Here is a 27,256-nt window from a genome sequence, read left to right as displayed (position 1 = left end):
TTTACTGTGATTTTAACTGACCTTCATTTTACCACAAGATAAGGCAGAGGATGGATTGAGTACTTCTCGTTTGATTTTAATTCTAAGAAAATAATGATGTTTTGGTCTTTTGTAGTGGTTTGGCAATCTAGTAACTATGGAGTGGTGGAATGATCTCTGGCTGAATGAGGGATTTGCCACGTTCATGGAATACTTCGCCATGGAGGAGGTTTTTCCAGAATTACATTCAGTAAGTAATTTCTGTAATTACATTTACTCTTTTCTGTATTACCTTCACTATTACCTGATTTTAGTGCTGCCTATAAATGACTGATACTTACTGATACTTCAACTGGTATTGAAATTAGTTTTGGGCACCACTGAGATCATGCTACATCTCTGATTTGGCAGTTTATTATATTGGAAGTGTCTTTGAGAAGGGTACATTGTTTCTGTGGGGTTTAAATTTTTTTTCTCTGGTAGTAAGCTACATGCAGTCTACTGTGTTTTGTGAAGGTTATATTCTGTGCAAAATGGCAGGTGTTAAGACATGTAGATGTCTATGTATAAAATTATAACTTAAAATCTTTCTAGAACAAGTCCAGACATGTTGTTGAACAAGTTTGTCTACTTCTGCTTTTCCTAATGGACCTAGGAAGCTTTAGGTTATTAAGTATGCCTGAGGTTGCAAGCACATGAAAGAAGCCTGGTCTGCAGTCATGGTATCATTTATTATTATAAATACATTTATGTATTTATAAATACGTAACATTTATTAGAAGTGCACATAGTTTTAATAATATTTACACTATTGGGTTAAAATAGTGTGAGGCTGGAAAGCCAATGTTGTAATTGTTAGTAAGCTTGCTAAGCAGTAATACTCCTGATGAATTCTCTAATAGTACCATCAGACTGCTCTTAAAAGATAAATGCTTATAGTTCTTTCTGCAAGCTGCTGTGTACCTGTTACTTTTTACATTTCTGAAAACTTTGTTACATCTCTACTGCCTCGACTGAATAGTCTTTTCTTTCTAACTAAATGCTTTTTGTTCTCCCAATTACAAGTTCCCTTTGTTTTCTTTCCCTATATATCCCCCTTTCTTTTTTTACTAAGTATAGCAAAGCTAGTACAGTGTGTCTCTGCATAAGCATTACCTGCTTTACATTTTGATGGATAAGCGGTTGAATATGAGAAAATACACATGGTAAACATAATATAATTATCGAAAGTGCTATGAGTCCTACTAGAGCAAAACCAACTACGTGTTTGACCCAAGTCCAAAGTGAAATCTTCCCAGCCTGAAGAACAGGCCGAAAGGATCCCATCCCTGATTTGACTGCAGTTCTCCAGACAGCTCCTTCAATTCCTCGATGCTTTTGTGAGTGGGTTTGGGGTGGTCACTCAGGTTCATATAGCACATTCCCTTGAATTCTTCACAACTGTGTCCTTGGGCTAACAGTAAAAAGTCTATTGCTGCAATATTTTGCAATATTGCATGACGTATCCAGTTGACATCTGTTAACAATCCTGTTAAAGCATTACTAATAGCATTCTTTTCTTTTGCAAGCAAACAACCTAGTTTATTAATAGTGTTCAAGGCATGTGCAGTATCAGTAGAGTTAGCTAAGGAATTAAAAAATCTCTTTGCTCTATTCCAGAATTCAAACTCAGAGTCACAGTCAGACTAAATGACTCAGCGTCATGTTTATTTCGTCTGTGTCATTTTGTCCAGTTAGAATTTTGAGACTGGGGTGAAACACAGTCAAATGACCAAAAGTACATGGACCTCCCACTGCGTTACTTGGAATGCCTTTCTATGCTCTGTTGCCACATACTAAAAATATGTTATCAGGCAGGCTTATTGCACTGGTCTCTGTTGAGATTTGTGAGGGAGTAGTAAAATTGCACCAGGCAGAAGCCATTACAATAAATGCCAGTGCCACTTAGGTCAACCCCCGTGTTGTCTGCTTTTGGATCATTTTTAGATAATTAAGGTAAAAGCACACAGGAGCTTTTATAGAGCCTAGTATGTCCAGCTCTTGAGGCTACAGTGAGAGAGCAGGGAAGTTACTTAACTTTTCTCATGCCTTCATCAGTATTGCCCAGGTACCATCCCACAGACTCTCCAGCATTAGCCTGCCATGATCCAAATCACCACAACGATCTGCACTTACCTGGAGTTATACAATCACATTAAGCTGATTGTAAAACTTGCTCCATTCATCCTTCTTCAAAGAAATACCAACCAGACACGCCTGAACTGGATCACTAGGACTGGTCATGGATATATGAAGGGTAGATTGGTTAATTGCTTGGTTAATGTGAGCCAAACATTGGTCTTTGGTCAATGTTTTGTTCACATTCATTGAGAATATGCGGAGGGTGCTAAAAAAGGTCACATATGTTGTGTCCAAACCCATTGCAACTGATTACCAAGCCAAAATTGTGATGCCTTCCAGTCTTCATTCCTTCTGTGATGGGTTTTATGTTCTTCACAGGTAGCCAGTGAGCTCCTGTGGCTAGAGAAACACAGCCATAACCACACCCCCATGTTAGCAAAAGCACAGGGCCTAGCCATTGTCCACTCTGCAAGTCTTTGTAATAGACAGGTGGCTGAGAATCCATTAAAGCACCGTGGGAAAATCTGCTTTCATTTGCTGTTTCCTTATCAAATCTGGAAATATTTAAGAAATTGAAAGCAAATGTTACTTTGTCCAGTTGTTCCTGAGGCACTGTACCAAGGGCATCCCCCCCTCTTTTGTTTAATTCTTTGTTTAATATTCTTTAAAAGGGCATGCCTTTGTTCCACAACAGCTTGACCTGTTGAGGAATGAGGTAAACCAGTTAAGTGACATATACCCCAGCAATGAAAAAAAGGTTTTAATTGGTCGTGAAACATATGCTGCACCATTATCAGTTTTCACTACTTTCAGGACTTCTAAGGTAGCAATAATTCGCAACATGTGTTTAATGACATCTCCTGCCTTTTCCCCTTTATGAGTGCAGGCAATAAAAATTCGGAATATGTGTCAACTGATACATGCACATATTTTAGGGTGCCAAAAGAGGAAATGTGCGTAGCATCCATTTTCCAGACTTCATTGACACCCAAACCTCTTGGATTTGTACCTACTGTGGCAGGTAAGAGTATTAAATGAGCACAATCAGGACAAGAATGAACAATTTATCTGGCTTGAGAAATGGTAAGATCAAATTGTTTACTCAAAGATTTTGCATTCTGGTGATAAAAGTCATGTGACAACTTTGCTTGTATGATTTGATTCGGAACTGTTGCCATCATTGTCAGAGCATCAGTAGCTGCAATGCCTTCCACCAGAGGTCCAGGCAATGATGAGTGAGTCCTGAGATGCATAACATAAAAAAAGATGAGATGATATGACATCAAACATAATCATACAGAGTAGGTAACAGCATAAACAAATCCTTGTTGAGTACCTGCTTTAAAAGGTAATGTTCAATATGGTTTAAAATACCTACTACATACAAGGAATCTGATATTAAGTTGAAAGGTTGAAACATATATAGTCACTAGAAATGGCTTCTAAACCTACTAATTGTGTTGACTGTGGCTGAAAAATCACAGTTTTCCCAATCCCCTGTGGAGTTTTTCCAAACAAAAACTGCTTTCTGAGTTTTACCAGAGTTATCAATGAAAACTGTCTTTGCTCCAGACAGGGACTGTGACAATGTTAGAAAATGTGTCTGTGATTGAATCTTTTAAAGATTGCAAAAGGGTGGTTTTTTTGCAAAACATTGACAAGATTTCCCCAAAAGTGTGTAAGGGCAGCCTGTAAAGATAATGATTCTCAGAACACACCCTGAAAAGAGATAAAGGAATGTGACGAATGTGGATGTGAGAAGGATCTTCCTCACTAAGGGTCTGGCATAATTTTCGTGCTGTGGAAACAAGTCTAACAGTCACATCAAGCAGTGTAGTTACTGTTTTTGAAAATGTGTGAGGTGAAAATACCCACTCTATCATCCACAGTTGTTGCTTATACACCACTGTGCAATTAGTTTGCATATGGTTGGAATTGAGCCAGGATAAGAAAAAGCCTCTGTGGTAACTCTGCTTGTCATCTGGATACAAAAGAGGTCTGAATTTCATTTGTTACAAGTTGCAATGCTTCAGGGGCTTCTGCATGCAGCTTGTGAGGAGAGGAGATAGTAAATCTGTGTCTCCCTTTAGTAAATTAAACAGGTGACAGTTCCTCAGTGAACATACCAAGGGTAGGTCTGAGCCAAATAATAGTTTCTAATAATTTTTGCAAATCATTTAGTGTTGTAATAGAGGTCTTCAGCACAATGGACTGAGGAACAATTTTCTGTTTAAGTAATAGAAACCCAAGGTATTCCCCTGGTGGGACAGTTTGAACCTTGCCTGCTGCAATACAAAGACCAAATTTATCAAGAGAAAGGCGCAAAAACGCAAAACATTTTTGCAATACTACAGAGTCACCTTTTGCTAGCAGTGTATCATCCATATAATGATACAACAGAACCTTTGAAAAGTGCTGTTGCACTGGTTGTAAAGCACTTGCACCACAAACTGGCATACTGTAGGACTGGTTTTCATTCCTATTGGTAACAAAATCCAGTGATACCTTTGCGTAAGTTCAGTGTTGTTCAAGGATGATAATGAAAAAGCAAAATGAGGTGCAGCATCAGGGTGTAATGCAATTGTGAAAAAACAAGCTTTTAAGTCAACGATTTACAGTTCCCATGTTTCAGAGATCGTTGCTAGATTAGGAATTCTGGGTGTCCATCAGGGCTATTAGTGCACTGACAGCCCTCAGATCTTGTGAGTCTCCATTTGCCAATCTTTTATGGAATCACAAATATTGGGGTGTTCCACGGGGTTCCAGTAGAAACTGTATTTCCCAGATCCAGGTGTTCTTTGACCAATTTTTGTGCATGTTGCAGCCTATCTTTTTGAGGGGCTACTGAGGGACCCACACTGGAGTATTCATGTTCCATGTGAGTTTAGTCTCGGCTGCACATCAGTGAGCCCTTTTCAAAATTTGTTGTCAGTCCCCACTGTGATAACAGATCTGTAGCCCACAGTGTGCCTGTAGTAGAAGGTACATATACATGGTTTGAGCTGCACTTGTTTCCCTTCTGGCCCATATACCATGAACTCCTTAGCTGGCTGCTGGGGCATCTGCTGACCTCTGATGCCTGTGACAATCACTGATGGCATTGACAAAGGCCAGGTAGGTGGCCATTCACATTCACTGATGATGGGTTTGTCAGCTCTGGTATCTATTAATCCTGTAAGAGACTTGCCATCTACAGCACAGGTTAGAAAAGGTTGCTGTGCAGAATGAGTTTAGACCACTAAATGTGAGGAGTGCCTGTGCTCCCAAAACCTCCAGTGCCCCTGTCAGCACTGACAGATGACAGCTGATCACCTGATCAGTTGATGGTATCAGTTGATCAATGCATGATCCTGCTGGAATAGTACAAGGTGGATTAGGAGTCCAAGCCATGATTTTTATTTCAGCCCCGGAATCAGAGTCGCTAATTCCTGGTGAAATAAAAAGTCCACCTTTAGATGATGATGATCTCCCTAGTAACAATACATGACATTCAAAAGGAAGGGGTCCATTTAAACCTGTAGGTATAAAGTGAGCCGATGTGTCATTTACTGGCTGTGGTGGAAACTGCCAAGTCCATACGAGCACTGCTTGGGGTTCCCTGATGTTCCTTGAGCTTGAGCTGTGTGGGTTAGCTGTAGTTGTTTTGTTGCAGAGCAAAGGATTCTGAGCCTGTCTTTGAGTTTCCCTGCTGCAGCAGAGGTTTTCCATTTTGTTATACTTAAAAATGGCATTCATTCCTCCAGTGGTAACCTTTCTTGCATCTAGGGCACAGTTTACTAGGTTTTTTATTCCCTTGTTTATTCTTTGAGTACTCCTTTTTCAGATGACCTTCCTCTCCACAGTCAAAACATTTGACTATTGCCCTAGCAACCTGTAGCTGTTGAGCTAAGGTGGTTGCCAGTAAGTCTACTTTGTATTGTTCTGTACCAACACACGCACAAGCTTTGATAAAGTCATGTAAGGAATCATCAGGTTTGTATTTAAGTAGATCAAGGGCCTTGTGACAGTCAGTATTAGTATTTTCATAAGCTAAGGATTTGAGTAAAACTTCTGCTGCATCTGGTAAATCAATTTGCCTTGTCACAGCTGTCTGCAAACGATCAATAAAAGTAATGTGGGGCTCTTGAGGTTCCTGCCTTATAGTAGAGAAGCCAGGTTCAGTTTTATTAACATCCAGCACTCTTTTCAGAGCTCTTATAGCCATCTCCCTTGCTTGATTATATGTTTCTGGGGACATCCTTAACTGTTCTCTTATCATTATCTGATCTCCAGTCCCTGTCAAATGATCCTTTCTTAGCACAGTGTTAGCAGTCTTTGTTAGCCCATACTTGATCTTCAGAAAGCCCATTGTACTCTGTTCACCATATAGAATATTGTGCTGCTGTCATAATTGATTTAAATAAAGCTTTCCAGTCAACAGGTAACATAACATAGCTATCTGTGATACCTTCTATGTATAGGAAGATCGCAAACCATTCTCTTTCACAGATTTTCTTAATTCTTTAACCATTTCATAGGAAAGTTGCTTGTGTTGAGGCAGATTGCCTTGATAAACCATAGGCAAGGGGTGGAGCAATTCAACATCCCCTTGAAGCAAAGGTGTTTTTCTGCAAGTATCTAAAAGGTATTTTGGTCTTTTGACTCAGGGAACAGAAAACTATCAAAAATTCAAAAAAAGAAAAAATTCACTATCAGTCACAAAGGGTTGTTTTGACATCTTTGTGTTAGTAGATGGTGCTGCAGCCATAATTTTCAGCTGTTGCGATGGTATTTTAGAATGCGAATCGTAGCTTTTTCCTACAAGTTCTCTTTCTTTTTCCTCCCCAGTGGTCCCCTCCACATGCAAAGGAAGTGAATTAGAACATGAAAGCGTTGGTGTGGATGCAGGAGAGGCATCTGGAGGAAAATTTACTGTTTCAGACTTATGAAAAACTTGCAATACAGAATATATAATTTTCCATGTTATGAATTCACCTGAGTTAATCTCAGGTGTTTGTGTTTGATGTGCTTTTAAAGCATCCCCCGCTCACTTCCAGTGATTGAGGTCATAGGACTCTTCAGGGCGGGTACCGGGAACTGTTAGTTTTCATCCATACAAGAAGTTGTATTAGTTTATTTTCCTGAATTTTAAGATTTTGCTCCTTTGCCATACATAATAAGAAGTCTTTATAGAAGGCTTCTAGTTTAGAGATATTTTATGAGGGAATTACCCAACAGTGTCGCTAACCTGTTTATTAGCCAGCAACGGAAGGAGGTCCTCTGTGATCCTTGGAGCTCACCATTGGTATAGTCAGGATGCACTGCCAGTCCAGGATTGCCTTAGGAGATTGTCTGTACCTGTTCAAGGAGCCATTTGCAAGCAATTTGGCTTGAAGGAAGCCCAATCCCCAGTCATGGTATAGCCAGAGACGTTTATTAAAAGTGCAGATAGCTTTTGTAATATTTTCACCATTGGGTTAGAGTAGCATGAGCCTGGATAGCCATTGTTATAATTGTTAATAAGCTTGCTAACTAATAATATCTGTGATCAATTCCCCAGTAGCAACATCAGACTTTTATCAAAGTAAATGCTTATAATAATAGGTCCTTCTGCAAACTGCTGTGTACCTGCGACTTGTTACATTTTTAAAAACTTCATTACATCTCTGCTGCCTTGAGTGAATAGTCTTTTCTTTCTAACTAAATGCTCTTTGTTCTCTCAATTACAAGTTCCCTTTGTTTTCTTTCCCTACAAGAGGTAACTTCGGTCTTCCCATCGTCATGGTACTTGCTTGTGTCTTAATCAGTTTGGGTTTCACAAATGAGCTGACCTGGCATAAAAGGATCAAATGGCCCACCACAAAGGATTCTGATAGCACTGAGTTACACTTAATACAAAGCACTGCTCCCACAGGCACTTCTGTTTACATATATTGCTGAAGGATAGAATCTTTCTGATATAATAATGTACTGATTATTTACAAACTCACTTGGATACTAAGTGACCTAGCTTTTTAGACACTGGAAAACATGATGGATTCAAATTTGGTCTCTCTTCTCCAAGGAAAGGATTTATAGCTACTGTTAGAAAACTTTCTTGTCACTGAGAATGACAGGCAGATAAACAAAGGTTAGTGGAATTAAATGTAGGGAGTAGTGTTGCATTCAGGATAAAGATATCTCCAAGGAGAAGACATACCTGAGCCCTGAAATCAACTTCTAGGAGTGTTTATGTGATTTGCCTTAGTCATGGGATTAAAAACCTGATTTGTACTAACTCTTTCCTGCCTGGATAGATTGTGTTCTTCTCAGCGTTCTGGAGAAGTGTGAGTTTTGTGTTCTTAAATCACTCTTACTAGTATTAAGAAACTTGAGTTGCTAACCTGGTACAGTAGAATTCTTTTACAGCACTGGATGTTTCAAAACTTCTTCATTTGGCCTAGCTTGGTTGTTCAGTTGGATTGTCACCAAAAGTATGTAGCCATTCTGCTTGTTGGGTGCATATGTGCTGAGGGTGGGAGCCAAAAGTAGTGTCCTTTTTTAACAAGGACACATCTAACATCTGTGTACTTCATTCCAAAAGCTGTCTGACAAGCTGCCTTGACCAATATCTCATTTAATTGTTGATGGTGCCAGAATGTGTTTTGGTAAAAATAAAAGACATTGTCTTAAACCTCTCCACTCAAGAAGAATAGCCTTCAACTTCTGTTTTAACCAGCAGTTATTTTTATTGTATTTCACAGAGGGTTTTCATGGATTTGTTTTGTTGTTGTTGTTATTGTTGGGTTTTTTTGGTTTTTTTAAATTCTACTGTATAGAGAATTATTTGCTTGCCTTGATGAAATGAAATAGACAAATACCGATATGATCAGCTTCTTTTCAGTGTTTGGGGTTTTCTTGTTCTGGTACCAATGTATTAAAGTCAAATATCTTCAGTCTAGAGGAAAATAAGTAAGAGACTGGTAATACTAGATAAGGTGGTGCTTATATTCTCCCGAACATTACAGTAGTGAATAATTTCACTAGACTTCATGTTTGAAGTACCTGAAGGTCATATTTTGGTATTCCCTGCCTCCTGTAAATGAACTGAAAACAGCGGTGAGCCAAGTGTGAAATTAGGCACACACTTAGAAGATGCATTTTTGTCCAGTGACACATTTGCCTGAGACAGGAGCTTAAGGGTCTGTATAATGATGCAAACTCAGAAGTGAGATCCCGCTGCTAAAATGTGGCTGGGAAATCATAGCTTTTATAAATGATACCTTGACAATTCTTTCGCTGCCTAGAGCAATGGAGGAGCAAAGCAGAGAGAGCTTTTACTTTTCTGCTTAACACATATGTTTCAGCTTCCTAAACAGTTAAAAATGTTTCTCTTCTAGGATGAAGATTTCCTTACTCTAATTTTCAAGGCTATGATGAAGGATGCCTTGAATTCTTCACATCCAGTCTCTTCTGCTGTTCAGTCTTCAGAGCAAATCGAAGAAATGTTTGATGCTCTTTCTTATATCAAGGTAACTAAAAATATTCCAGAATATTTGGAAAATTATACATTAGCTATTGAAAATATGAATGTGGAATCGCAAGTAAATAGGCATGTATTGACAAACCTTTGGAGGTTATTTACAGCCAATTCAGTGCAGGATTTCTCAATGTTTTTGAGAATCTATTATTGAGAGACCACCAGCTATTCACAACTCTTCACAGAAGTAAACGTGAACGCCATTTATTTCTACCTTTAGCACACTTTTATAGGGTTTTACAGGGTCCACGGGCCAAGCAAGTTACTGTTGGCTAATACACACAGGTTTACATTTTTTCTCCTGTACACAAGGATATTGTTTTGCTTTACTCTCTATTCTGCAGGAAGGTTTCAAGGACTCTAGCCTTTAATATCATGACTTATTTCAAAGACTGGTTTGTGCAGACAGGCCTTTACTAATATATAAAATATAGCAACAATCTATATAGCATTTAATTAGGAAAATATTATGTATATGTATTTTTGGCATTACTTACCACCTTGTTGAATGCTTGAGCACAAAATGTAATATTCATGAAGATGGAGGGGAACCAATAAATGAAGCAACATAACCAGCTATGCATATATTCTTCTGATAGCAGACTGTAACAAGTGATTGAAAAAAGAGTAAAAACAAAACACCACACAGTAATCACTCAACTTTATACTCTTGCTGGTTTAAAAACCTGCAGTATTTTAGAGATATCCTGAACTGGAGGTTTACCTCTGAATGCAGATTATTATATTGCATATCCTGATGGTCTGAAATTGGATTATTTCTAATGTCTAGTGAGAGTTGTGTGTGAGTCTTATGTTATTAAAACATCTCAGTGCCTTGCTTAAAAATGCATGAAAGAAATATCTGTATTTGCAAAATTTTTATTCACATTGTCTCAGATTTTAGATACCAGATTTTGGTAGTGTTGGAAGACAGGCTTTTGTTTGTTTATTTTGGAATAGCTGAGATTTTTTTCTATCACTGTCTTGTACTTTCATCTAATTGGAAATCATGACAACAGCTATTTTCTGCTAGAAAATAGTCAAATACTACATCTTCCTCTGCTTAGTGGAATGCAGTTCCCATAACAGTCTTGGTTTGTTTCCTCTGACTTCTTTTTGCAAGTCTCAGCATGTTATCTGGCATCCTTGAATAATATGGGATGCCAGATAGACCTACGGTAGTGATGTGCTTCCATTTATTTTGAGCTCTGTTTTCTCAGCTGCAAGAACAGATAGGTGAGATTTTCAGGTTACCTTGGTTGCCAAATGAATTTGGACTCTCTCCTTTTATCAAAAGGCATGGCTGTTGTTTCATGCTTCAGAGGTGCTGTCTCAAGTAATTCCCTTTTTGGAGAGCTTCTGGAAGCTATGCATTTGGCATGATCGTGTCTTTAGCCAACTTTAGAGATACAAATTCTGTCAGTCTTTGATTGAAACTTCTCTATATAATTTTACTGGAAAAGTTCAGCAAGTGATTGGATTGGAGTTTCAGTCAATTAGTATAACATTATATTTGGAGAATTATTTTATTACTTCATTTCTACTAATAAGTATGTGCACATTTTGAATAGAATTGTACCAGCCTACACCTATAAAAACTGACCAAAAGAGGTTTTGCACATTGTCAGAAATAGTGTTTCTATAGTTTTCACAGTTGCTTTCTATGTTTCAGAGGATTTCATTGCAAATCTTTTCATTCATGCATGAAGTTTTTGTATTCTACTACTCTTGTCCCTATAACTTACGTGAAGTTCTTGGCAATTCACATGAGAAGACACTTGCAGTGTAGTCCCTCAATGAGTCCCTAAGCAAAGTAGTTGTCTGTTATTGAATTGTTCGGCATAATTTGTTTTACTGGTCTGCCAACTGACACAGATTAATAGGTGACCTCTACGTTGTACTGTCTGGAATAGAAATAATTGTACAATATTTTTTTTGTCTGACTGTTTTGCAGACTGCTAGTAATACCCATGGGTGGGACAAGATCCACCTGTAACAACAGAGTATATGGGGGGATATGACAGTAGGGAAAAAAAGGAACAGAGCTGTAGGTTAAGTATGGATGCATACAGGAGATGAAATTGCAGCCATATTATTAAAACCTGTAGTAAGAGCTGTTCCTGATGTTTGATGAGTAGTGAATAACCAGGCAGCCTTCAGTTTCAGATAGGATGTTACTCAAATTCCAGAACTTGAGTTCGGAATACATGAGAACAATGCATTATCTCTTGAATATTTTGTCCTTTATTTCTTGTTTTTTTCCTAGAAGTAGTACCAAAAAATACAAAGTGCACCTTTAAACTATTCTTGATCTATGGCTGCTCCTCTGTGTTCAGTTCTACAGTATGCAAGTTCTCAGTAAATTTACTTATTGGTGGCTTTGACAAAGAAGCATTCACAGCCCTATTGATACTAAAACTACTCAGGTTTGTTTTTTTTTCTTTACAAGACATGGCTGTATTTAAACACATCAAAGTGTTCTTGTTCTTCTGCAGTCAATTCCAGTCTACCAAGTGTATCTCATCTTTTTCCTGTATTTTTAGGTTTTTGATATAACTTCACATCATAAGACTGTTAAACACTGATTCATAAGTGCCGTTCTGTAGCATACAGATGAGCATTGGTAATGAAAAATGGTAGCCAGAAGAGACAGTAAGAAGACAATATTTTTCAGATTATGTTAATAGGAAAAATTGTCAAATTCTACTTGTCCATTTTGTAATTGTAGTTTGAGCCTTTAATTTTTTTTTTCCCAAAGCAGCTGAGAAAAGTTTTCAAACTCCATTAACCTTTTCTGTAACTGTATTTTAGTTTATAAAATAGTAAAAGAATATTTTTCCAAGATAGCTGAGTATAAAAGTAATTAATTACAGGATAATATTTGGAATAAAATCTGCTAGCTTCTCACTCCTGTACTGTGTAAGAGCTGTAGTATGCATATGCTTAAAAAAGTTCTGTAACTTCAATTTACTGATTCGTTTTCCTTTTTTTCTCCCTAAAGGGGGCTTCACTTCTTTTGATGCTGAAGCATTATCTCACTAAGGATGTTTTCCAAGCTGGCATTGAGGTGTACTTGCATAATCACAACTACAGAACTGCCCATAGCGATGACCTGTGGGACAGCATGAATGAGGTATCAATCCTTGATTCACTGTTCTTTTTTTTTTTTATCTCCACTTCTTTAAGAGTATCATGTTTTTATTTATTTCCTTGTTTATGAAAAAAATAGGATAATGGACTGCAGGTAAATACTCTGAATTTTTGCTCATCCTATTCCAAAGTTCTCTCATATGCATAGGGAAACTACTGCAGCTTCTAGAGGTACACTGAGTATCATCCCAAAAAAGCACTGTGGGTGGGTATGTACTGCCATGCATGTCCATCCAGTGCAGACATAGTGTCTCTAGAATTACATGGGTAGTGTGTTAAGACCAGGATGAAAGTAATAAAATTCAGGATAAAATTTACACTCAAGGAACAGCTAAATCCAGCCTTGCAGAGGGTTACTCTATACTACTGTAATTTTTTTTGTGATAGCTTCTGTTTTAATAAGTGTGATGAAATTTTAGGAAAGCAGACTGTACAAGCAGCTCTCAAATTAGAAGGCAGGCATAAGGCTGTGTCTAGTTTTAAACTGAGTGTGAAGGGCTCAAGGAAGCAATGGTTTGGGCAGAAGCAAGTGAAGACTAGAGGCAGCAAGGCTGTGGGAGTCAGAGAGCCCAGGGAAAGGAGGGTGGAGAGACAGCAGGAAAGACAGGGGAAGGACTGAGGGTCCAGAGAACTACAGGTCTGCCTGTTGCTTAATGCTTCAGAGGTGCCGTCTCAAGCACTATACTACCCTGGCCTGAACTGAGTGCCAGGGTAGCTCATGGAGCAGATCATCTTTAGTACCATTACACAGCACATACAGGACAACCAGGGATCAGGCCCAGCCAGCATGGATTTAGGAGGGACAGGTCCTGCCTGACCAACCTGGTCTCCTTTTAAGATCAGGTGACTTGCCTGGTGGATGAAGGAGAGGTTGTCAAAGTTGCCTTCCTGACCTTTAGCAAAGACTTTGATACTGTCTCCCACAGCATTTTCCTGGAAAAACTGGCAGCTCAGAGCCTGGACAGGTGCCCTCCTTGTTGGGTTAAAAACAGTCTGCACAGCCAAGCCCAGAAAGTAGAGGGAAATGTACAAGTTCATTGTCAAAAGTGATTGTTTATAGATGCAAAATCATGCTACCACTTAATTGGTAACTTTAGAAGAAAATTAAGTGTTCTCCATTTGCTGTTTTCTTATTATGATTGTTTTTACAGATTACCAATGGAACACTAGATGTAAAGAAAATGATGAAGACTTGGATTGTGCATAAAGGATTTCCTTTAGTCACTGTTGTCCGAAAGGGAAAGATTATTTCAGTGCAACAGGAGAAATTTTTGTATCGTGTAGAACCAGAAAACTGGACATCAGATGCAAGGTTATTATCTTCTTAATACCTTTTATCCGTTAAAAGAAAGGTGCTGTCTTAAACCTTGTACATCTTTCTCACTTGTATTCAGGCCTCTTAGTGTTTCCTTTGAAGGCAGGTCGTAATAGAGAATTCAGCACAGAAATGCACTCATATAGTATCTGCCTGATACTGATACTGATGTCTATTTCCACTGAATCAACTGGTAAAAATCAGTGACACCCTTTGTAGTCTGAATTTTTTACGTGCATTGTTTTCCTGAAGCTTTTAAGCTTGACACCGTGAGTTGGTTTTCAGTACAAAAAGGCATATCTCATAAGTAAAGGTTTCTTTACATTTGAGAAAGTTTTGTGTATCTAACAAGACTCTGTAGAAAGTCAGGTTGAGTAAGTTTTACAGAAGTTACTAATGCATGTATGCTACTTCAGAGCCTCTGCTTCTTACTTCTGAATTTCAAGTGTATACCTTGGGCTTTGCTACAAGAATATAGAGAAGCTAGAATCAATGCTTCCTTGGCTTCAGAATTATAAGATGACACTACTGCATGACAACAAGTGACTGAATATATAACAGAGACAATATCCATTGTACCAAAACCTAAAAGGAATTACATATGCAAATACTGAAGAAGCAAAGATGTGGCAATTGATAGTTTTAAAATTTCGTTTACTGCAAATGTAACTTATCTTATGACCCTCAACAATGTCTTCTAACAAAAATATGTGTGAATTCTTTTGAGATTTTGCTGGTTTTATTCAGTTATTTGGAGTTTCAACAGGAACTGAGTCCATTTCATCTTCTTTCAGAAAATTAGGTCTGTAAAAGAAATTTGTCTCTTGAAACATAGAAATTTAGAGGGCTCTGTTTTGTTTTTATTATGTGGAGAAAAAAAAAAGCAATGTGGGGTTGAAAGGTAAGGGAAGAAGGGAAGGATTTTCAAGATACATAATTTCTGTTTCTAGTTGATGTAGATTTGGAGCATGCAAGAAAAGGTTTTGAAAAAGAGCACTCTTTTTCAAAAAGAATTTTCTTTTTTACATGTGAGTCATATGTACATACAGAGGGGGTCCCTGTCAAAATCGGATTAATATGTGCAGTGTCTTTGATCCCACCCAGATTTATGTTTTTCTCTAAATAGCCAAGTTCTTACCATCATCATGAGCCTCCTTATAATTTATTCTTCCAGTTGACAGTTTACTTAAGAAAGTCTTCATGGTATACAATTAATTATGATATCTATACTATGATTTGGAATTTGAGTCTTGTACTTGGATAATATTTTATTTTTATTTAAAACTTGTAAAAGATCAGAAACTTATATACAGGTAAAAATAATACTGGATGAATTTCTGATGCAGCCAGAGATTTACTATGTAAGATTTTATACAAGCTACCTAGCCTGCTGGAACTGGGAAAGAAGTACAAGGAAAAGTGGAGTCCATCAGGGACTAGTGTGGTTTAAGGTCTTCATCAGTGACATACACAGCTGGATCAAGTGCCCCTGCAGAGAATTTGTAGATGACACCAAGCAGAGTGGAGCAGTTGGTGTGCCTGGGGGAAGGGATGCCATCCAGAGGAATCTGGACAAACACGAGCAGTGGGCCCGTGGTCAGGGCAACCTCTGATATCAACACGGGCTGGGGGATAAACAAATTAAGAGCAGCTTTGCAAAGGAGGACTGGGGGAGGGGCATGATGGTACTAGACAGAGACCAGCAGTGTGCATTCACAGCCCAGAATTCCAGTTGTATCTTGGGCTGCATCCAAAGCAGCGTGGGCAACAGGGGAGGGAGAGGATTCTGCCCCTCCTCACCTCTCTGGTGAGATCCCACCTGGAACCCTGCATCCAACTCTGGGGTTCCAGCACAGGAAGGACATGGACCTGCTGGAGCAAGTGTATAGGAGGTTCACAAAAACAATCATGTGGACAGAACGCTTTTCTATACAAGGACAGACAGTTTGGGCTTTTCACCCTGGAGAACAAAAGGCTCTGTGGAGACCTCACTGCATTCTTTCAAGTGCTTAAAGGAAAGATGGTGACAGACCTTTTAGCAGGTCCTGTCGTGACAGGACAAGGAATAATGGTTTTAAAATAAAAAGGATAGACTTAGACTATTAGATATGAGGAATAGTATTTTTACAATAAGGGTGGTGAAACAGTGGCAGTGTCGGCCCAGAAAAGTGGTTGATGCCCCATCCCTGAAAACATTCAGAACCAGGTTCATTGTGACTCTAAGCAATGTGATCTAGTTGAAGATGTCCCTGCTCATTGCAGGGGAGCTGAGCTAGGTGACCTTAAAATGTTACTTTGAACTCAATCTATTCTCTAAAATGTACCCGTTTATCAACATGGTGGGATTTTAAAGAATAATTTCTATGAATGCTGTGCATTTATTCTTTCATCATATTCTGATTATATAAATGAGATTTATACTTTATTATTTTACACAGCATTCAGTGATCCTAGTATTATTAGTATACAGAAGTGCATAGACTGAAAACAAACCGTTCAAGGGAGATAATGTGTATAGCATGTCAGTAAACATTTGTTTTTCTTTGCAGTTACTTGTGGCATATTCCTCTCACTTATATAACAAATAAGTGCAACTTCACCCATTGTACTAATGCATATTTACTGGATCAGAAGTCAGGTACGTGACTAAAAGCTTTGGTAGCAAGTTACGTAAGTGTTACAGATACATGATTTTTCTGAGAACACCCTTGAGTAAGATGTGAAGCTGAAGACATACAGGGTACAAAATAATTCCAGAGATATGGAGCAAAGTATTGCTGGTATTTTCGCCATCAGGGAGTTGGTTCCCTGTAGCATTGTGTGTATAAATACATGACAGCAACTGGAACAGAAGCACAGGTTTGAAATTTGTAAAAGCCTGTGCATTTCATCACATTGCATACACACAATCTCTCAAACTGCATGTTCTTTAGAGAGCAAGTTATGTGGAAGTTGATCTGCCAGTTTGCTGAAATGTTAGGAAGTAACTTTCCACTGAAATGTTCATTTAATTGTATAGGAAGACACTTTATTTGGAACAGTAGATAAAACTGTTGGAAAGAACAACTAGACAAAAGGAGAAAAATTAACTGACATGACTTGGGGCAGACTGTGATAATGTTCATTCAATCAGATGTAGGAAGAAGAATGACAAAGTACAACCTGGAATTTTTGAGATGTCTTTTGAAACTTTTGTACTGGCTTTTCCTTCTTCATTGTAGGGGCCAATAGTGTGAAATAATTTATTGTCTCTCTGGAACTAGTCTACTTCATAGACTTTGAACAAACAGTTGCTAAATGTTTGTTTCTGCTAATAACATATTGTCTGTCCACTAGCTGTCATTGAACTTCCAGAAGAGGTGGAATGGATAAAATTCAATGTGGACATGAATGGCTATTATATGGTACACTATACTGAAGACTGGAAAACACTGATTGATCTGTTGAAAAAAAACCACACGGCTCTGAGTCCTAAAGACAGAGCGAATTTGATCAACAATATCTTCAACCTTGCACGGTAAGACTTCTATATTGGAAAAGGTATTGAAGGTGTTTCAAGTTTTTTCCAAGTCAGCAAAGATCAGATTTAGTTTCTAAAGACAGCTACTTCAGAGAAAGTTTAATTTAGTCTTCAACAGCCTGGTCACTGATGCTCTAGATGTTATCTCCCTCTTCTTTATAGCATCATCTGTTTATTTGGATCACAGCCACATCATAGTTTCCATTTCTGGAAGACACTATTTTGTTTAGTGTCCAATAATCTGCCTGCTAGACTCTTTTCCTGTACTCTAATGCTTCACTTTAGAAAAGTAAGCTGTTTCCCTCTTGAATTTTTACGGGTGCCCTCTCATGTGTTCACCAGCACTGTCAGAACAGGCGAGGCTGAACATTATGGATTGTCTCTTATGCCACACTTCCTTACCCATTTTCAATTTTTTTTAATTGAAGGCATGTTAGTGTCCATTGTTGCTTTGTTGTAATCTTACTGAAGTTAAAAGTATGAAAAGTTCTACATGTAAATTGTTGCTTATATCATTCCCTCTATTTGCATATCTCTCCATTAGTGTAATGGAAAAGCATCACTTTTGATTGTTTCAGGGAGTTCTTCTGTTTCATAATCCATTTTAATGCTTGTGTTCATTGACCTATAGTCTAGGAAGAGAGTCTCTGGAAAAGGCCTTTGAGTTGATCAATTACCTCAACAAAGAGAACAGTACTGCACCACTTACTCAAGCTTTGTTTCAGCTGAGTCTTATATACAGCCTTTTAGACAAAAAGGGTGAACAACAGCTGGCAGCACGAGTCATGGTATGTCTTTATTTTTTATAAATGATAATTTTAAATAATTAGCTATAATGTTCTTTTTAGTTACATTCTCTTTTTACATGTTGACTGCTTAACATAGTCATTAATTTCACTGCGTTAGATGGGGATTCTAGAGAGTTGCCAGTCTTGCCAGCTTTTTCTAATGATCTCTTACCAAAATGCTACACTTCTTGGACTAGCTTCTTCCCCTCTCCTTCCCCTGTTTCCACACCATACCCATATGTCCCAAAATGGTTTGTAGGGAGTGTGGTGCAGTGGGAACACAGTGGTGTCTGGTCCTTTCTTAAAGTTCCCATACAGGTCAATTTAGTATAAATATGTAATTAAACAGATTCCATGTACTTTTTTTGTACAGAAAAGTTATTTTCAAAAGTAAGAGTGGCTAGAATTGCTTTGTAGAGAGACAAGAGAAAAAAACAAAACTGTATTCTGTATAAACAGAAACACAAGGATAGTTGTCACTGTCCTGTTCCAGTTGTGCAGTAGAGTAACACAATACAGTTTTACAGACTTGACAGTGAAACCAATATTGTAGGTTCAGTTCTTGATGATCATGTCTTTTATTCCTCTGTTTACCTTCTTATTATGGAGCTTCTTCTCCATATTCAGCTACTGGTTTAAAATTACCTTTGCTGCTTTACGGTGTAAAACATCAATAAAGAGATTTAGTCTATAAGAAAACTATTAAATTATTATACAAAATAGCAGATGTTTTTCCTTTATGCTAGATAGGAATAATTAGTGAGTGCTTAAGTAAACAAGGAAAAAAAGCACTATTTTAATTTACCCAAAGTTGTTATGTATCTGCTATAAACATCCCAAGCTTTGGTTTGCAGTGTCATCAGTTTTATTTAAGTTCCAAAGTTTTAGCTGAGATGTGGTAGCTGATCAAGCATCCAGCTGTGGTTTTGGCAAGCTGCAAAACTACAAAACTGAAGGATGTTCAGCCTATAGACATACAAAAGTAGTTTCTTTTTGCTAGACAAAGGTGTATTTACTGCGACTTGGTGAAGTTAAAAGCAGTTAAACATACAGAAGTTGTAATATGTTGAGATTGTAAGCTGATTACAAGCAAGTCTGAGCTTTGGCTCCAAGAGTAGCCTTCAGTTTCCATGTGCAAGTTAAGATGTAACTTGGCCCATCTTCTGGATTTATGTGGTATCTGATGCTTATTCCTACAGTTAAGAAATAGCATGAGTAAGTTGGAAAACTACTACATTTAGCTTCCACAGTTCAAAAGGGGTTTTTTGGGTTTTTTTTTCGGTTTGGGGTTTTTGTTGTTGTTGTTGTTGTTGTTGTTGTTGTTTGGGGTTTTTTTTCTTATTTTAAACTAGTTTTGTGTATAGAAAATCCTTTTGGAAGGAATTAGCTATTGCTAGTAACTTTTTCCTCCTTTAGCATAGGATAGAGCACTTGTTTGGAGATAAAATTGATCAACAGCACTGGACAGATGATGGGGCCCTGTCTGAACGAGATCTCCGGTCAACACTGCTGGCTTTTGCCTGCACCCATGATATAAGAAACTGTAGAGCAACTGCTGCTGAGAAGTTTGAGACATGGATGAAGTCTAATGGAACAATAAGGTACCACAAAAACTGACCTTCCACTCCCTTTACCTATCTGGTTTCCCATTACATCGCCACCATTGGCAACAACACCACCATTGGCCACCCAACAACAAACAGAACAATCAAAAAAAACCCAAAACTCCACCACACCACCAAAAACAACTTAGTATTGATAAAGAATGCAATTCTGTCTTTAACTGTTCCATGTGTAGAAGTAATTGCTGTTTCACAATGAGAGGATGACTGCTAGACTTTATCTCCACCCTAATTAAACTGCAAAACCAGCCATAAAATTTTCTTTCATCTGCAATTCCTGAGCTGCATGCTGAAAGAAGATTACTTAGTGCCAAGCCATAGCACACCTTTTATCATGCAGAATTCATTCTGCTTTGGATTCACGTGCATTTTGAGCCATGGAAAATTTTCAGGTTTTGTATACAATTTTCTTTGTTTTCTTGTGACTAGATGATTTGCCTTTTCCAAGTGACAGAAAGTATTAGATTGTCATGAATTGAGTCATGCCAAATCTTAACAATTGCTACAGAATCAAATTTCTCCAAAGAGAAAGGCATCTCCTTCAAGTTAATCTTTTAATTCTGTGACTTCTTTCCTCAGGTAAGTATTTTTCTGCCCCCTTTGCTTATTTGTTTTGTTGCTTTTGTTTTTCCCTGTAGTCTGCCTAGTGATGTTCTGAAAGCCATATTTGCAGTTGGAGCCAAGTCTAATGATGGCTGGGAATTCCTCCTGAAGATGTACTTCTCTTCAGTTTCTGAAGCAGAGAAAAGCAAAATGATTGAAGCCTTGGCCAGCACTGAGGATGCCAGAAAGCTGATCTGGTAGGAAGGAGCAAAAAAGTTGTATGCTGTGTAAATTACAAGTGATAAAATGTTCTTGGAAAAGTGCATTGCCTTTTTTCAGTTGTTGAAAAAATTTCTGATTGCTAAAGAAAATCCATGCAAATGTTTTGCACGGGCTTCCATACGCAGAAAGAACTTGAGATTTTTCACTTAAAAGTAACTTACGTAACAGAGCAGCACAAAAAAACAAATTCTGAATATGCATAAAGAGAAAAGAATTGAACGTAAAGGCTTTGCACTACTGGTAACACAAAATTTCAGATTTTGCAGTGCAGGTAACAAACTTGCAAGCTGTTCTGCAGAACCCTAAAAGATTGATATGTCTTTATAATTAAAATTATAACTAGTTGAGGTATATTTTTTGTTAGCTATTTTTCCTCTTCTTTTTTTCCATTTCTTTCTTTGGGTGAAAATTTGACTTTACATTATATTCGTTTCTGTAGACTAAATCTTAATACTGCATAGAGAACACAAACTGCTAATTTAGTCTTCAGCTTCCCTCTCTTACCTCTTTGATGAACTGTTTTTCTTTTACAAGTTACTAGAATTTACTTCATCGTTTCCAACACCAGTGAAAATTCAGGTACTTGGATTAAAGCTAAGGTCACTCTAATTTCTGGAAATTAAAGCTAAGTAAATACAGTTGTTGTGGTATAATGTAACATTAATTTCTTCCAGATGCCAGAAGCTGCTTGCTTGATGTATTATATCATCTTTTCCATCTAATTGAGGACTTTCAGGAAACTCATGTGTCCATATGAATAGATGTTTTTTTCCTGTTTCTTTGTATATGCTTTGTCTCCTAGGCTAATGCAGAACAGTCTTGAAGGAGAAATCATCAGGTCACAGGAGCTTTCACATATCATAGCAACTGTTAGCCAGAGTTTGCCTGGATATTTGCTGGCCTGGGACTTCGTCAAAGAGAACTGGGAAAAACTTACACAAAAGTAAGGCATTTGATGCAGCTGAAACTTCAAACTCACAGTGGCAAAAGCACCTGTTTGTCTCTTTCAAACAAGACAATAAATAGTATCATTCATCTAAGAATATTCATATAAAAATTCTAAACTCATATAAATTCTAAATTCATATAAAATATTCTAATATTTTAAAATCAGAGTTTACAAATATAACTTGCTACATAAAATTTGAAGTCTCAACAATTGTACTAGAGCCTCAGAGTAACTCTAAACAATCTTGATCTTAATTTCTTTTGAAAGGTTTCTGTCTCTTAAGATGTTTGGTTCAGTTGCAAGATATTTATGTGGATCAAATGGATCCAAAAGGACATCCAGGGAATTAATTCAGTATTTATTTTTTTCTGAACTGTCACAGCACTCCTAAAACCAAGTAACCAAAATAACCCACTTGCTTCAGAAATACATTGTTTTTCACTGGCCTTGGAGGGTACCCAGCAGGAAAGCTGGCCCTGCAAGTCCTCAGAAAGCCAACAGTACTAAAAACTTCTGTTTCTAATTTCCAGCTTTGATTTTTAACAGTTTCACGCTGCTAAAAACATCTCTCCTCTGTGAAAACTTCTGCTCTAGAAAGCTCTTTGTAACCAATATTACAGAGATACCTCACTTGGAAGACAACCTGGTTGCAAATTCAGTTCTGGTAGGACTTCAGAGCACATACAGTACCACAGATATAGATCTTGATATTCACTGTGTGGTGTCCTCAGTTCTTTACTATTTGATCTGTGATAGAAGTTGGAAAATTTTCCATGGCTTTTGCACTAACATTACATTTTTAGAGGGAATAAGGAGCTAGAAGCTTGGATTTCTAAGACCATGTATTTCTTTTGAAAAATAAGGTATGTAATTGTAAGGTATTAAATTTAAGTGCTTTTAGTATTTTCCAACTACTAAATAAAAAAACAGAAATAGTAGAAAAGAATGCATACATATACCAAAACTGCATCTTAAAATGTCTCCTAGCTGAAAATATTTGTTTGTCTTTCAGGTTTCACCTAGGCTCATATACCATCCAGAATATCATTAGCTGGTCAACTTCCCAGTTTGCAACAAAGGCACATCTACTTGAGGTTGGTGGCTCAATCTGCTAGAAAGGGGTGGTTCTAGTGCTGGTGCTGTTTTCTTTTAGTTGAAGGATGAAAGAAGCACATGTTCACATGTTATTTATATTCTTGACACCCTGGTGCAAGTATTTGTATCAGTTGCTTTCCCTGTTTCACACATGGCAAATATACGCATAGACGTTGGGGGATTATATACTGAGTCTGTGACAGAGTTGCATTACAGAGTTGAACCCAGTTATTGGTTTTTACTGTTGTGTTTTCCTGTGCACTGGAATGCACCCTGTTCCTGCACCCTGTCTCACAAAATAATGATTTGAACTATATGCAATTTTGGTTTAGATTTTGTAAACAAGCTATGCTTTCTGTATTACTGAAATGCGTTACTGTGCCATAAAAATTGCTTTATGCCGTTTTTTTCTGTCAACAACCCAAAAGAGTTATTGTGGAAGTTGAGTATCTGCCAAGAGTTTAATAGCTTCTAGAAAGCTCAGCTGTCTTCCGTAAAAAGACCTTGAAGTTATTGTATCAAGAATCATTTACAGTTTAGTCTAGTGTTTTCATTCAGATAATTTGGTAGAGATAGGTGTTAATGGTTTGATCTATAAAAATTTAAGTGTTAGCATTGACAGTTATAGTGATGATTGGATGTGGAAGCTGTTACAGAATGCTGAACAGGGTTGCTTGCAACGACCAATTCTTTGTCACAGAATGGAACTACTCTGTGTACTCTCTGTTGGCTTTGTGATAGGGTAAATGTGATAGGGTAAATGTTTATTGGCAAAATTATATATTGAAACCAAATGAGTTGCTGCTGTATCCATGAAAAATGCTTTCCTTGCATTTTGGGAACTCCTTTGAGGGGTTTGCTTACTGCAGAGATACAAACAATTCTCAAAAATGGATTTCCTGCAACACGTGTATATCCTTTGCTGCTGAACCTATTTGTTTGACTGGTGTTGATTTTTTTAATTAATTTAATTAATTAATGTGAATTAATTACAATTTTCTTTTTCCTTCTTTATTCTTGCTATGCAGGTCAAGTCATTTTTTGAGTCAAAATCAGAGGAGAGTTCTCAACTGCGTTGTGTAAAAGAGGCAATTGACACAATTCAGCTCAATATCCAGTGGATGGAGAGAAACTTGGCAAAGCTACAAGAACTGCTGTAGTGCATATGATACTGTGCTGTGTCAGCCATTTAGCAGCTCTGTGAGCAGTTATTGTGTTTCATTTGCAAAAGCCACGGTGAAACCAGGCATCATGACAACATTGCACTATTAAGGAATCTAGATAGCTCAGGGCATGTCTCAGATAAATTTTTATTTTCCTTTAAGCATTTTGAGCAATATATAAGTATTTACCCTGAAACTGTTTTCATCTATAGACCAAACATCTGCACAAATGATTAAATATAATTTTATATGTGAAACTTAGACCCTTCCTTCAGAGTTGTGTTAGAATTTCTTGGCAGTGGGTTAATGCTGACAGGTAAGAAAGAATTACCGTGAACTGTTACTTCTTTGCTGACTGCTCACTGAGCAGTAGATTTTTTTCTTAATGCAATACTGTATGTGGTTTCCACATTTGTAGATACAGAAGCTGTTGTGAAAAAGAATTATATTTCGGATATGTAAGTAGTAGTGAATGTTATAAAGTTCAAGAGGTGAAATAAATACGATGATAATTCCATTTAAGTTTGGATTTTTTTATTTTCATATTGCTGTTAAGGAATTACACATAAAAAAATAAATCCTTTGCTAATAATATGCAGCTTGATATACAGAAGCAGCTGGATAGTAGTGTGGAAAAGAAGAAACAGATAGCATCAAAAACAAGCATTTTTAAGATGTTTCCAGAAACAGTGGTGTGACTTTGGAACTTCTACCTTGAATTTAATAGAAAGTTTTGAGAATCTCATCACTAATCGTCAAACTTTAACTGATTTTGCTGTATTGGTCTCTGACCAACTGCACAAAATAGTATTTTCTCAGGTGCGTTCATTTGTTAGGCTGGTATTAGTTTGTGCCCTTTTGACTACTGACTATCGATTTCACCACTTGTTGCAGAGGGTTTGTAGTTGACAGATTAGTTGTTCACTTCATTTTTGTAAACTTCTGGTAACTCGTAAATCACTGTGTAATTAGTCATCATTACTCACTCTTCATGGCATTAGTTTTAAGAAAGCTTCTAATTTAGATTTTAATGATTTTACTTTCTACTACTGTAAAAATATATTGTGAGAAAGAACCTCAAAGTCTTTTGAAGAATAGGAGCTAAAACCCTAATGTGCAACACTATAAAGATGAAATACGTGCAGTGCTGTCTGTCTTTCATAAGTGGTGTGAAAAAAGCCATATGGGAGGTATAATATATATATATATATATATATATTCAAGAGTAAACATCCTTTTTTTATCTTTTCATTTCACTTCCAATATATCTTTTGTGGATTCATGCAAGCAGATTTAGAACTGTTGTTAAGTTATGGAATGAGAATTGCAATTAAATATATTCTTGGACTTTTTATACTGTCACGTGTTGCTACTTTGATTCCTCCTTTATTTTAAATTTTTGAAATTCTACAGAAATACTATTTCCATCTTTGACTATTTCTCTGTGTGTATATATGTGTTTGTATGTGTGTGTATATATACATATATATGTGCCAACTTTTTCTTCCTAGTCACTTCTTAAATTAAATGAGAAGTCAGTTTTAAACTTCTACTTTTCTATCCCTGCTGTCCCCTCACATGTGTTTTATTTTATCCCTGACCACAGTATTGAGTCTTAAAAAAATTAAAATCAAAACTGTGGAAGAGGATCCCATTTTTTGTTCTGGAATTTTATAAAATATACTATTCTATTAAAATGCTTTAGTAACAACTGTGAAGCAATAACATGGAGTTGAGTTTTAGACATGAAAGTGTACCAAGAAGGTTGGGGAGATTTTTTCATTTTACCATTTGTCTCATACTTTTGTTATGTCAGTAGTAGAGGTCTTACAGAGAAACAATTGTAAGGGAGAGTCTCCTGCTCTATTAGTAAATTGTACTGGAGTCCATTCCTCCTTCCATGAGAAATGCTTAAATATAGTTCTCCTTTTTCTGAGTGTATTGGGAATTGATGAAGTCTGAAATGGCTAACACCCAGTGCAAGGCAGACAGCTCATGGCAAGGCTCATGTTGGACATGTGACAGGGTGAGGGTCAGGAAAAGGGTGAGGTGTCAGTGAAAGACAAAGAGCAGAAACGAATTGTTAGGAGGGCTGTGAAAAACCCCCAAGGGAAAGTGAAGACTGCCACTCCACCCTGAGAGCCAGAAAGACTTGGATGTCCCATTAGCTGGATGCTGGTTAGGGCTAGTGTGAGTATGGCTAGCTAGTTCGGCTAGTTAAGCATGGCCATAGATAGGACAAAAACTTGAACCATTCAAGCTAACCCAGGTAATGCAGGATCATGGAATTCTTTGTATAACTAAGTACTTAGTATGTGAGACTACCAACTGTGGGACACCAGGTATTAGGGGCTGTACAAAATGCAGACTAATAGGCTGAAATGCAGTAAGTAAATGTTTCCTTGGATGCCTTAGGAATTGACTTAATGAAGCAGCCTTAGCCATGCTAGAGGGATGACTACAGAATTTTAAGATACAGCAGGACTTCTGAAAAAGGGGTGTGTCATTGGGGCAGGGTTGATTTGGGAGTGAAGGGCCATGTGACAAACCAAGCTTGGCCACTCCCAGAGTGATGTGGCTCCCAAATTACCTTCAGTGTCTTTGATGCTATTGGCACAGTTGTCCATTAAAAGATAGCAACATCTTTTAATTGGTGGTGCATCTCCCCAGCTCAGCGGCTGTGCAAGGACAGAGTGGCCACATAGGGCTTGATCCTGCACTTCATACTGTCCTTCACCTCCTCTTCAGCTCCATATCTCCATTTTTAAAGCTCTAGGGTGGCAAGGGAGAAGGCTGCTCACATCAGCACTTGCAGCTGCAGAAAGTGTTCTTCCTGCAGACAGCAGAAAGCAGAGCCCGAGGGTACTGCCAGCGTGGGCACTTCTCTCCCGTCGTAGCCAGCAGCAGGGATTTACCTTGCCATTTCTTTCCACTCAGCATCTTCCACCTCTTTCATACAGATCCCACCCAGCTCAGAGAGCAAGTCATGAGGGATGTGGTGCTCATCCAACTTGGTCCCGAGGATGAACTGTACCCACTTGGATGGGGTGTCTGGGATAGAAGACAAAACTCCATCCTATTACTGTAGCTATCATGCTCACATTCAAAGGGGGCATCAGATGCGCACCGGTTCAGCCATTATTACTGGGCTAGGCACTTTCCCCTAGGTCTCTGCAGGCCTGCCCAGAGCCACGGAGGAGAAACATCTATTTCACCTCTGCATAAGGACAG

The 27,256-nt window shown here is 37.8% G+C and overlaps 1 protein-coding gene across 2 annotated transcripts in view; it reads left to right on the top strand.

Annotated features, from left to right (window-relative positions):
* LNPEP (leucyl and cystinyl aminopeptidase) overlaps window positions 1-24,542 on the top strand; it is a 59,729-nt gene extending 35,187 nt beyond the window's left edge. For both annotated transcript variants that reach the window (XM_086866831.1, XM_086866832.1), the window contains 12 exons: window positions 116-229; window positions 9,459-9,590; window positions 12,600-12,731; window positions 13,900-14,060; window positions 16,613-16,701; window positions 17,400-17,580; window positions 18,215-18,371; window positions 19,788-19,972; window positions 20,632-20,793; window positions 21,621-21,761; window positions 22,780-22,861; window positions 23,891-24,542. In XM_086866831.1, the coding sequence (XP_086722957.1) occupies window positions 116-229; window positions 9,459-9,590; window positions 12,600-12,731; window positions 13,900-14,060; window positions 16,613-16,701; window positions 17,400-17,580; window positions 18,215-18,371; window positions 19,788-19,972; window positions 20,632-20,793; window positions 21,621-21,761; window positions 22,780-22,861; window positions 23,891-24,022 (1,668 nt within the window). In that variant the 3' untranslated portion in view covers window positions 24,023-24,542. The remainder of the gene's footprint in view (window positions 1-115; window positions 230-9,458; window positions 9,591-12,599; window positions 12,732-13,899; window positions 14,061-16,612; window positions 16,702-17,399; window positions 17,581-18,214; window positions 18,372-19,787; window positions 19,973-20,631; window positions 20,794-21,620; window positions 21,762-22,779; window positions 22,862-23,890) is intronic.
* Window positions 24,543-27,256: the final 2,714 nt, after the last annotated feature.

Source organism: Cyanistes caeruleus, chromosome Z (genome assembly GCF_971803275.1).
Source record: "Cyanistes caeruleus chromosome Z, bCyaCae1.hap1.1, whole genome shotgun sequence".
NCBI classification, from domain to species: domain Eukaryota; kingdom Metazoa; phylum Chordata; class Aves; order Passeriformes; family Paridae; genus Cyanistes; species Cyanistes caeruleus.
Note: the sequence above shows the minus strand (reverse complement) of the source record. Positions and strands in the feature narration are given on the sequence as shown.